Raw genomic sequence first — 12,904 nt, 5'->3', positions numbered from 1 at the left:
TGTCTCCTAGAGATTAACGTACTTTGGTGCAAAAAGTGCAAATCAATCCCAGAACAACAGCAAAGGACCCTGTGAAGATGCTGGAGGAAAAAGGTACAAAAGTATCTATATCCACAGTAACACGAGTCCTATATCGACATAACCTGAAAGGCCGCTAAGCAAGGAAAAAGCCACTGCTCCAAAACCTCCATAAAAAAAGCCAGACCGGTTTGCAACTGCACATGGGGACAAAGATCGTACTTTTTGGAGAAATGTTCTCTGGTCTGATGAAACAAGAATAGAACTGTTTGGCTATAATGACCATCGTCATGTTTGGAGAAAAAAGGGGGATGCTTGCAAGCTGAAGAACACCATCCCAACCGTGAAGCTTGGGGTTGGCAGCATCATGTTGTGGGGGTGCTTTGCTGCAGGAGGACTGAATCACTTCACATTATAGATGGCATCATGAGGCAGGAAAATTATGTGGATATATTGAAGCAACATCTCAAGACATCAGTCAGGAAGTTAAAGCTTGGTCGCAAATGGGTCTTCCAAATGGACAATGACCCCAAACATACTTCCAAAGTTGTGGCAAATGGCTTAAGGACAACAAAGTCAAGGTATTGGAGTGGCCATCAGAAAGCCCTGCCTTCAATCCAATATAAAATGTGTGGGCAGAATGGAAAAAGCGTGTGCGATCAAGGAGGCCTACAAACCTGACTCAGTTACACCAGCTGTCAGGAGGAATGGGCCAAAATTCATCCAACGGCATGGTCGCCTAGTGGTAAGTTAAACTATTTAAGCTACCAAATACTAATTGACTGTATGTAAACTTCTGACTCACTGGGAATGTGATGAAGAAAATAAAAGCTGAAATAAATCCCTCTCTACCGTTATTCTGACAGTTCACATTCTTAAAATAAAGTGGTGATCCAAATTGACCTAAAACAGTGATCCAAATTGACTTTGTTGTATGTATTTAGTGACAAGGTGCCACATGTATCGATAGCTAAAACAGGGAATATTTTACTTTGAACAGATGAGTTAAATGTCAGGAATTGTGAATTTTTTGTACATGTTTAAATGTATTTGGCTAAACCAACTAAACAGGTGTATGTAAATGTAAATATGACATTGGGCGATTGGACTTGGGCACCAGACCAAGGAACTTACTCTGAATCTCCCTGTTCATTTTCCTTTATGCTTCAGTATTTTTCTGCTGCCTTTGGCAAGATCTCAAAATTTTAGATGGGTTTCAAACCCCATTACAATACTATAGGAGCATGTTAATACAGTATGTCGATGACCGGTTACTGTGTTCTGAAACCCATCAAGCTTGTGAAGTTAACACCAGAGCTCTGTTAGTGTTTCTTGCTGAAAATGGCCACAAAGTTTCAAAGAAAAAGTTACAACTTGTTTCCCAAACAGTTAAATATCTGGGACATGACATTACAACTAATGGTTGGAAATTGGGTTTGGAGTGTGTGGCTGAAATTCTCTCGATATCACAGCCAGTTACAAAACAGCACATGATGACACTCACAGGAATGGCAGGCTATTGTAGAGCCTGGCTACCTGATTATGCTGAAGTCACTCAGAAGAAGTCACACCTGAAGCAGTTGACAAATTGAAACAATTTCTAACCTCTTCTCATTGTTTAGGTTTGCCAGATCACTCTAAACCATTTCATCTGTTTGCGAGAAAAATGGTTTTATGTCAACTGTCCTCACTCTGGACCATGGTGGGAAGCAATGGTCTGTTGCTTACTATTCTAAAAGACTTGACAGTGTGATAAAAGGGTTGGTATGTTGTCGCAGGGCTGTAGCAGCTGCTACATTTCTATTTGACCTTTATTTAACTAGGAAAGTCAGCTAAGAACAAATTCTCATTTTCAATGATGGCCTAGGAACAGTGGGTTAAGTGCCTGTTCAGGGGTAGAACTACAGATTTGTACCTTGTCAGCTCGGGGATTTGAACTTGCAACCTATCGGTTACTAGTCCAACACTCTAACCACTACGCTACCCTGCCGCAGTGTTAGCTTGTGCTAGCAGTGTTAGCTTGTGCTAGCATTGTTGCAATGTGCTCATTAACTGTTTAAGTTCCTCATGCTGTCCATGTTCTTATCTCACAGGCACGGACCGCCCATCTCACTCCAGCACGGCTCGTGCATTATCAGAATGTGTTGTTGACAATGTCTCATGTGACTCTTAAATGTTGTACTGTTCTTAACCCTGATACTCTTTTGCCAACTGACGCTGATGGGGAGCCAAATTATTGTGCTGTCCTTGTGGACCAGGTCTGCAAACCCCGCCCTGACCTCTCTGACGTGCCAATACTGAATGCTGACCTGAAGCTGTTTGTTGATGGCTCTGCCCAAAAGTCACCACAGGGTGAACCATTGGTGGCCTACGCAGTCACTACTGCTGTTGATACTTTAGAGAGTGCAAAACAGCCATCACGTCTGTCAGATCAGGCTGCAGAATTGTTTGCACTGACTAGGGCGTGCATTCTAGCTAAGGATAAAACTGTTACCATTTATACTGATAGCGGATATGTGTTCGGGGTGGTGCAGGATTTTGGAACATTGGGGCAGCATCGTGGGTTCTTTACTTCATCTGGTAAGACAATTTCACATTCTAAACTGATTGCGAACCTGTTGGAAACCATTCTCTTGCCTACATCCATTTCTGTCTGCAATGGTCAAGCTCACACTAACGCGTCTGACCCTGTCGCTAAAGGACATGCTATGGCTGATATGGCTGCGAAAGCAGCTGCCATGTCTATTGTTTCCCCCACTCTCCAAATAGTTTCACTATCTGTTTCTGCTGCAAATATGTTTTCATTGTAGGATGTTTCTGATCGGCAATCAGGTGCAGGGCCTGGGGAGGTGAGACAGTGGAGGAAGAAGTGTTCCTTTGACACACTGAGGAACCTCTGGCATGGGCCAAATGGCCTTCCCGTTTTACCCAGATCTTGCTTCCTCTATGTGGCTAAGTTGGCACATGGCCAAGACCATGTGTCAAAGGGGGGAGTTGTAGAAATTGTACATAATATTTGGTTTGCTCCTGGATTTTCTGTTTTGCAGGAGCAATTTTGTGCCAAGTATTTGATTTGCATGACTAACAATGCAGGCAGAGGCATTCCGATGCCTATGTCAGCCCACCCAATGTCTGAAGGACCTTTTGAGCACATAATGATGGACTTCATTGAGCTTAATCTATGCCAGGGGTATAAGCACTACCTGGTTGCAGTTGATGCCTTCTCCAAATGGGTAGAATCATTTCCTTGTAAGCATGCCAGCAATGGCTGTGGCAAAGAACCTACTAAGGGAAATCATCCCTAGGTGGGGTCTGCCATGTAAATTAACATCAGACAACAGCTCTCATTTTTAAAATATTGTTATTCAGAACATCTCTGAAAGTTTGCAAATTGACCTGAGAACACATTGCAGTTATCATCCGTCCAGTGGTGGTCTCGTAGAGAGGGCCAACCAAATGCTGAAAATGAAATTGACTAAACTGATGGCTGAGACAGGATTGCCATGGGTAACAGTAATGCCTCTGATGTACACTATTGTTCAAAAATTTGGGGTCACTTAGAAATGTCCTTATTTTTTAAGGAAAAGCACATTTTTTGTCCATTAAAATAACATCAAATTGATCAGAAATACAGTGTAGACATTGTTTATGTTGTAAATGACTATTGTAGCTGGAAACAGCTGATTTTTTATGGAATATCTACATAGGCGTACAGAGGCCCATTATCAGAAACCATCACTCCTGTGTTCCAATGGCACATTGTGTTAGCTAACCCAAGTTTATCATTTTAAAAGGCTAATTGATCATTAGAAAACCCTTTTGCAATTATGTTAGCACAACTGAAAACAGTTGTTTTGATTAAAGAAGCAATAAAACTGGCCTTCTTTAGACTAGTTGAGTATCTGGAGCATCAGCATTTGTTGGTTCGATTACAGGCTCAAAATGTCCAGAAACAAATACTTCCTTCTGAAACTCATCAGTCTGAGAAATGAAGGCTATTCCATGCGAGAAATTTCCAAGAAACTGAAGATCTCGTAAAATGCTGTGTACTACTCCCTTCACTGAACAGCGCAAACTGGCAATAACCAGAATAAAAAGAGAAGTGAGAGGCCCCGGTGCACAACTAAGCAAGAGGACAAGTACATTAGAGTGTCTAGTTTGAGAAACAGTTTCCTCACAAGTCCTTAACTGGCAGCTTCATTAAATAGTACCCACAAAACACCAGTCTCAATGTCAACAGTGAAGAGGTGACTCTGGGATGCTGGCCTTCGAGGCAGAGTTGCCAAGAAAAAGCCACTAAGTTACTGTACTGTACGTAACAATGTTCTGAAGTCTATTTTACCCAGGGGAAAAGTGGCTTTACCTGAATCAAAGGGAGGACCACTTCACAAACTTCAGCCAAGTGATTGGCTGGTCATCAAGGACCTTTGCACAGAGGTCTACGTGGGTTCACGCCAGCCACTGCAGGTGCCCCACAACCCAGATGAAGATGGTCCATTGTAGGCAACCCCAGATGCCATTGGAGGAGCCAGCTCGAGCCAACGGCAGGCTCAGGACAGGAGTCCTGCAAATAATTGCCGCTCCAATACAAGAAGAAGCAGGAGGTCGATGCATCCACTTGACAAGCATCACGGCCGGATCATGAGGAAAACACTTGGTGGTCACTGCTTAATCATACACTAAAAACTGAACTGATGGTAGAAAACACCTCCTATCTATGTAGTCTTTTTCCACACTCAGCGATTTCACCATTCTTATAGTATTCAGTTGAGGCCAGCATGAACCTTTTTGGGATAGGGGGCAGCATTTTCACTTTTGGATGAATAGCGTGCCCAGACTGGACTGCCTCCTACGCTGTCCCAGATGCTAATATATGCATATTATTATTAGTATTGGATAGAAAACACTCTGAAGTTTCTAAAAATTTTTGAATGATGTCTGTGAGTATAACAGAACTCATGTGGCAGGCAAAAACCTGAGAAGAAATCCAAACAGGAAAACAGTGCCTATTGAAATCCCAGTGAGATATGAATGAGGATGCACTTCCTATGGCTTCCACTAGATGTCACTGTCTTTAGAAACTGGTTTGAGGATTCTACTATAAAGGAGGGGCTCATAATAACTCTTGAGTGAGTGGTCTGGCAGAGAGACTCGGTCTCATGACGCGCGCTACCGACAGAGTTTGCTCTCGTTCCAAGGCTTTTCTTCAGACAATGAAATTCTCCGGTTGGAACCTTATTGGTGATTTATGTTAAAACATCCTAAAGATTGATTGCATACCTCATTTGACTTGTTTATACGGACTGTAATGGAACTTTTCGAGTTTTTGTCTGGAGGAAGTGCTCGCGCCTCATGAAGATGGATTACTGGGCTGAATACACTAACAACAAGTGGCTAAATGATGGGCTTTATGGAACAAATCAGTAATTTATTGTCGAACTGGGATTCCTGGGAGTGCCTTCTGATGAAGATCATCAAGGGTAAGTGAATATTTATAGTGTTTTTTCTAGCTTCTGTTGACGCCAAAATTTTGGATATTCCTCTGGCTGTTTTGGGTTTTAATTCTGTGAATAAACCTTGCATCTTTTATCAATGTTTATTATGAGTATTTCTGCAAAATCACCGGATGTTTTGGAATCAAAACATTACTGCACGTAACGCGCCAATGTTAACTTTTGATATAAATATTCACATTATCAAACAAAACATACATGTATTGTGTAACATGATGTCCTATGAGTGTCATCTGATGAAGATCATCAAAGGTTAGTGATTCATTTTTATCTCTATTTCTGCTTTTTGTGAGTCCTATCTTTGGCTGGAAAATGGCTGTGTGTGTTTTTGTGACTTGGCTCTGACCTAACATAGTCATATGTTGTGCTTTCGCTGTAAAGCATTTTTGAAATCGGACACGATGTGTAGATTAACAAGATGTTCATCTTTCATTTGCTGTATTTTTATTTATTTATTTTTATATTTATTTCACCTTTATTTGGACTTGGACTTGTTAATGTGTGAAAGTTACATATTTCAAAAACATATTTTTGAATTCCGCGCGCTGCCTTTTCTAGCGGAACCCCTGCCCTAGAAAGGTTAATGACACTATGTTCACTGGAAGTGCTCTTATCAAATTTAACTTCATGGGGTAAACCTTCACAGGGTAAAACTTTGGGAAAAATGCATTAATGGTGATTTTTCATTGACAAAAGATATGAGAGGCTGATTTGATTGTACACGTCGGTGTACCAAAATTATTTTAGAACCCAGACACCGTGTACCAGAGCCTATTCTAATCCAACCCCGGCGAACCCCATTCCGAACCTGCCATTGTCACAACCCAAGTAATATCTCCATACCACAATTCAATGAATCCTATCTGGGAATGTCAACATGTGTTAATTACCGTGTCTTCCCAATAGGATGTAGCTGGATGAATGGAACATAAGCTTCCAGCATTACCGTTAAACTGAATGTGGGGTACACCGCTCTTCAGACAGAAATATACATTTACTCTCCACATCAATATGGCTCAGCCACGGTTACTGATCATTATTGGATCTGTGGTAATAAGGCATATCTTTATTTACTGACAAATTGGACAGGGTGCTGTGTTTTTGGTAAACTAAATATATCCATTGTTGTAATGCATAAAACCAACTCCTCCATTCCAAGCAGATTAAGATGGGTTAGAAGGAGCATTTCACAATTAAATTATGTTCCAATTGAGTCATGACGATCCTCGAAACCTGAAAGGTTTTAGCACAGCTTCATTCCTTGGTATGGAGCATCGGAGAATGCCCATGATTTAGCTTTATTAGGATATCATTTTTCATCTTTGGTAAATTTAGCCACTTCAGGATTTTCAATAATAAGACCGGAATTGCAAGCCGCTCGCCTCACGGCTATACAGAATAGGGTAACGCATTACATGTTGCTAGAACGGGAGGGGGGAGTGTGCAAAATGATAGGTGACCATTGCTGTACATTCATACCCCGACGGTGAGGGTAACTTGACTATGGTAGTGTAACATCTGAAAAACCTCAACAGTGATCTCACAAACGAACTCCAACCAGACAACGATTGAAATCTGTTTGGATCGGTTCAGCCATTATTTGGTGTTATGGGAGCTACAATATTTCATTGGTTGATTTATGGCTTAGTTTTTTTTTCTTCAATAATGCTTATTATAATTTATGTTAAGAAATTGTGCTGCAAAGCCGTTGAGACTATTCTTGCCATGCCATTACTGACCCCTGAAGGAGATGCCTCAGAACCCTATTTACCTGATTTATTTCCTATGTCTGATTACATGGTGGATGAAGATGATGATAATCCATAAAACCAAGGTTAAAACATGGAGTTAATGTTGCAGCATGTCCATAGTCCATGTTCACAGTGGGGGTTATGTGAATGGTGCTCCCAAGGTAGAGTTAAGGGCCAACCGTCATGATGACCCTGTGGCAATATGAACAGTCTCAACGAAGTGATTGCCTTGTGTGTGGTGATAAAACATGTACCGATGTTTATATTCATATGTTCTTTTCCCTATTTTTTGCACTATGTGAACGTTTGAAACTTAATGACAACGATCATTTACAAATTGTTATGTGCTAAGTGTAAGAAAAGTATTTCCTTTTCCTCTTTTTCCTCATGTCAATGCTTGTTTAATGAACATGCTTGTATGTAATTTTCTATCAGGTTGAGACTTAGTCTCAAAAGGGAGGAAATGTCATGGAAAATGACATAATTTGTCATGCTATGCCATGTTTTTCTGCTTAAAGAATAGTCTCGTTATGTGTTAGTGTTTTTTCTAACCTGATACAAACTTGTCTTGGTGTGACTTAGTCATAAGACTGGGTGAGGGTAACTTACAGCTAAGAGACGTTTGGGTGCAACCGCAGCATGTGAAATCCTGTGGGTTTACTATCTACAGAAAGTCACATGTATGGAACCTTGCAGAAAGGAGTACAATATAGGGTTTGTTGTTGTGAATGCAGTTAGACGGTTGAGCCCTCGGGCTATCAACCTCATGCAATCTTAAAGTCTGCACAGACAACTTATTACCTTTTACACAATATCTGCTGACTGCCACGTATACAGAAAGGGGTTGTATTTTCTCTATAAAAGCAGAGACCTGGCTATGTTTGTTAACTTCTTGCGTCGAGCAATCCCCTATCCGGGAGCGTAATCAAAGCCTCAAGCTCATTACCATAATGCAACGTTAACTATTCATGAAAATCGCAAATGAAATGAAAGAAATATATTCAGTCACAAGCTTAGGCTTTTGTTAACAACACTGTCATCTCAGATTTTCAAAATATGCTTTTCAACCATAGCTACACAAGCATTTGTGTAAGAGTATTGATAGCTAGCATAGCATTAAGCCTAGCATTCAGCAGGCAACATTTTCACAAAAACAAGAAAAGCATTCAAATAAAATCATTTACCTTTGAAGAACTTCGGATGTTTTCAATGAGCAGACTCTCAGTTAGATAGCAAATGTTCAGTTTTTCCCAAAAAGATTATTTGTGTAGGAGAAATCGCTCCGTTTTGTTCATCATGTTTGGCTAAGAAAAAAACCCGAAAATTCAGTCATTACAACGCCAAACTTTTTTCCAAATTAACTCCATAATATCGACAGAAACATGGCAAACGTTGTTTAGAATCAATCCTCAAGGTGTTTTTCACATATCTATTCGATGATAAATCATTCGTGGCAGTTGGGTTTCTCCTCGGAAGCAAATGGAAAAATACACGCAGCTGGAGATTACGCAATAATTGCAACAGAGGACCCCAAGCGAGCACCTGGTAGATGTAGTGTAAAATGGTCAATCTTCCAATGATATGCCTACAAATACATCACAATGCTGCAGACACCTTGGGGAAACGACAGAAAGTGTAAGCTCATTCCTGGCGCATTCACAGCCATATAAGGAGACATTGGAACACAGCGCCTTCAAAATCTGGGGCATTTCCTGTTTGAAAGTTCTGTGGCACTCACAGATAATATCTTTGCAGTTTTGGAAACGTCAGAGTGTTTTCTTTCCAAAGCTGTCAATTATATGCATAGTTGAGCATCTTTTCGTGACAAAATATCTTGTTTAAAACGGGAACGTTTTTTTATCCAAAAATTAAAAGAGCGCCCCCTATATCGAAGATATCGAAGAAGTTAAGCTTTCAACTCTGAACCATTCTTGGTGATGTTGATTGCTTAATTTTTGCAAATCTTATAATAAAGTTGTTGTTGGAAGAATCTACATTCTCTCTCTTCCTCTAGAATTTCCCTGACAGGCATCACAGCAGCAAGATTTGTGACCTGTTGCCACAAGAAAAGAGCAATCAGTGAAGAACAAACACCATTATAAGTACAACCTATGTTTATGTTTATTTATTTTACCTTTTGTACTTTAATTATTTGTACGTCATTACAACACTATATATAAACATAATGACATTTGAAATAGCTTTATTCTTTGTAAACTTTGTGTGTGTAATGTTCACTGCTAATTTTTTTATTGTTCATTTCACCTTTGTTTATTATCTATTTCCCTTGCTTTGGCAATGTAAACATAAGTTTCCCATGCCAACAAAGCCCTTAAATTGAAATTGAATAGAGAGAGAGAGAGAGACAGACAGAAGGATATTACTCATCTACAGTGTCTGTCTCAACAAAGGGAAACCCACTGCCCTTAGCTACAGAATAAATGTACAATACTCATCTTTTCTAAACGCTGAAGTCAAACCAATGGATTCACAAAAGAAATCATTCAACTTCGATTTTCAGTTGCCAGTTGCATTTTTGAACTGACAACTGAATAAATAAATTGGAATCAGAGAAGACTGTGCAATATAAATTATATACTAACCTACCTCTAATGCAGGCACACACCCAATGCAATACGATTAGAAAACATCTATTGATTAAAAATAGAAATGAGAGAAGACCGTGGTGTTAAACCAGGGTGAATAATTGATGTACCACTGCTCCTCTAACACCCAATTGATATGTTATGTAACATTAGGTATTTCTTATTTCCTGGGTCAGCGGCAGACCAGTGACATCCACAATACATTCAAATCAGTCTGCCTCTTCCCCTGCAGCCCCATCTCACTTGCTTTCTCTCCTGCTTTCTCTCTCCACCCACTCTCTCTTCTCAGTGAGCTTGGTTCTGGGCGGTCTGAGTCCCACAGACCACGGGCCCAATAGAGGGTACCTCTATTACGCCTCGATTAGATCAACAGCGTCATCAATGATGCATAATAAATTCTGCAGTCAAACCTTTTCATTATGTAATCCAACATCTTTACTGGATATGTGTTCAAAAAAAGTTCAACATTTACCTTTTGCTACCATTTATGTCAAGTCTACACATACAGTTTGATGCACATGTTGGTTATATCCACAGGACAAAGAATGCACTGCAACTGCCTCTGCAATGCTGCAAGGCAAACATGGATATTTATCTATGGATATTAATGTACTTCTCGTGCACCAAAATGCAATGACGATGTCGATGTGATCCAGGCGTTACCCCTCCAGTCATCAGCACAAGTCAGTCACAGAGCCACAGATGTAGGATCTAAAATTGGGCCAGTTTACTACAGCAGGAAAAGAATCCTCCAGCAAAAGGAAATGTGAATTATTATGTGGATTATAATAAATGGTTATCTTTGTAGAAGTTGATACATTTTTTGTAAGGGGAAATTAAGTCTGACATTTCAAAGTGGAAATTACAAACTTCAGAAGCCTTTTAAACCTCAAATACACTGCAAGTTTTGCATTTTAGTCATGGACAAAGTGCTCTGCTTCAGTGAAAGGGTCCATAAGATACTTACTCAGCCTAAAACCCCTTTTGGATTTGATCGGCTACCCATTTCTGACACCTGCTGGGCTGTGGCCAATAGTATGATATTTCTCTGGCTCAGAGTCAGTAGCAGTAGTAGTAGTAGTAGTGTCCTCACCACCTTCCCCTACGGTGACCTTTTGACCCACCAGCTGGCACTGCATCATCTCTAGGCTGACTAGGGACCCAGTCTGTCTGTTCATTCACAGTAGCAATACAAACCTGAGGTCCTTCTCCCTCTTCACTCCCCCTGCCTCCCCCACAGTCTCCCTCCTCATCCCCCAGTCACTCACCTGCATCTCCTTGTCTCCGTACTTAGAGGTGTTCTTGCTGCCCTGGCTCTTCCTGCGTAGCTTCTTCAGTTCATCCTGACACTTCTCCAGACTCTCTCCTTTACTCTTGTGCTCCATCTGGTACTTCCTCAGAGCAGCCTGTAGGGGGAGTATAGATTCAGCTTTAAAAGCTCTACACAGAAAAAAAGTTATCGAGGGGTTATCTTCTTCAGGGTGATATGGGTAACCATTTTCCTTTGCGTATCTGGAAGGGTTATTTACCATTGAGATGGTTGTGAAGAACCGACCAGTTCTTCCCCTCTCCAAAATGTTTTGATTTCATTCCATGAAATGCTAAACCGTTAAAAAAGTTCCTGTAATTTCATGTTACGCTACGGCTACTGTTTGCAGTAAAAGTACTTTAAACAACAGCAAGTTACTGCAATAACACAGCTGAATTAAGGTGTTATTGCTGTAAAAGGACAGTATGCTACTGAATGCTGATTACTTGGGACTACACTTGATTTAATGACCTGATTTAATGAACTGCCGTAAGTTCTGTAATTGTACAGGATAAGTAATATTATAAACCTCAACTCGGATTTGAACTGCTATGCCACCAAAGGAATATAAAAAGGTAAAGGGGGATACCTAGTCAGTTGTACAACTGAATGCGTTCATCTAAAATGTGTCTTCCGCATTTAACCCCTATGAATCAGAGAGGTGTGGAGGGCTGCCTTAAATTGACATCGACGTCATCGACGCACGGGGAACAGTGGGTTAACTGCTTTGCTAAGGGGCAGAACAACAGATGTTTACTTTGTTAGCTCTGGGATTCGATCCAGCAACCTTTCGGTTATTGGCCCAATGCTCCTGCCAGGCCATGAAAACGATTGGCCACAGATTTAACGGTAAGAATACATTTCTGCAATTTTGCTAAAGGTTGCCCAGAATCAAGTCCAATCTGACAACACGGACGAAACAACATTTACATGATTTCACTGTAATATTTATCCTGTAAAATTAAATATAAATAAATATAATAATATAGAATATAATAAATATAATAATTTACAAGAGTGTACTGTAATCAGCATACAGCAGCATTCTGTCATTTTACAACAATAACGCCTAAATTCAACTGTAAAAATACAATATAAATTGTTCCTGTATTTTTTGTGCAACTCAGTAGCTGGTAACATAATGCCAAATTTCAGGTAGTTTTTAACAGTGTCTGCCATAAGTCCATCTGAAGTATTGTAACTGTGTAACTGTAGAATCTGTCATTGGTTCTACCTGGAACCAGAGGGTTTTTCATGAGAGGGTTCTAAATGGATCTCCAACGGGTTTCCCTACAGGTACAAATTAAAGGGTTCTATGGGGCACCAAAAAGGGTTCCCCCATAGGGACAAATTACAGAAACCTGGAACCAATGGGTTCTTCATGAGATGGTTCTACAAAAAAAATTGAAGGGTTCTACGTAGCACCCAAAAGGGTTCCCCCATAGGGACAAATTAAATCATTTCTACTGGTTCTAATCTTTATTAATCTTTATCATACCCACACACCCAGTGGTGTAGCAGGAAATTCAGGTCGCTAGCAACAGTGAGGTTATGAGTTAAAATCCCAAGTGAGGTTAACTCCTAATTAATCAGAATAAAGAAGCGTACTGTCCCTTACCAGTAGCCGGGAAATATTTAACAATGTAATGAAGAACCCTCTGGTTCCTGGTATAACAGGGTAGCCTAGTGGTTAGAGTGGTGGACTAG

The 12,904-nt window shown here is 40.4% G+C and overlaps 1 protein-coding gene across 6 annotated transcripts in view; it reads right to left on the bottom strand.

Moving 5' to 3' along the window:
• Window positions 1-12,904, bottom strand: part of baiap2b (BAR/IMD domain containing adaptor protein 2b) — a 174,495-nt gene that overhangs the window by 67,208 nt on the left and 94,383 nt on the right. For all 6 annotated transcript variants that reach the window (XM_024431506.2, XM_024431514.2, XM_024431538.2 and 3 more), the window contains one exon: window positions 11,157-11,294. In XM_024431506.2, the coding sequence (XP_024287274.2) occupies window positions 11,157-11,294 (138 nt within the window). The remainder of the gene's footprint in view (window positions 1-11,156; window positions 11,295-12,904) is intronic.

Source organism: Oncorhynchus tshawytscha, linkage group LG01 (assembly GCF_018296145.1).
Source record: "Oncorhynchus tshawytscha isolate Ot180627B linkage group LG01, Otsh_v2.0, whole genome shotgun sequence".
Classification (NCBI taxonomy): domain Eukaryota; kingdom Metazoa; phylum Chordata; class Actinopteri; order Salmoniformes; family Salmonidae; genus Oncorhynchus; species Oncorhynchus tshawytscha.
The sequence above is the reverse complement of the archived record's forward strand: the minus strand, read 5'-3'. Positions and strand labels throughout refer to the sequence as shown.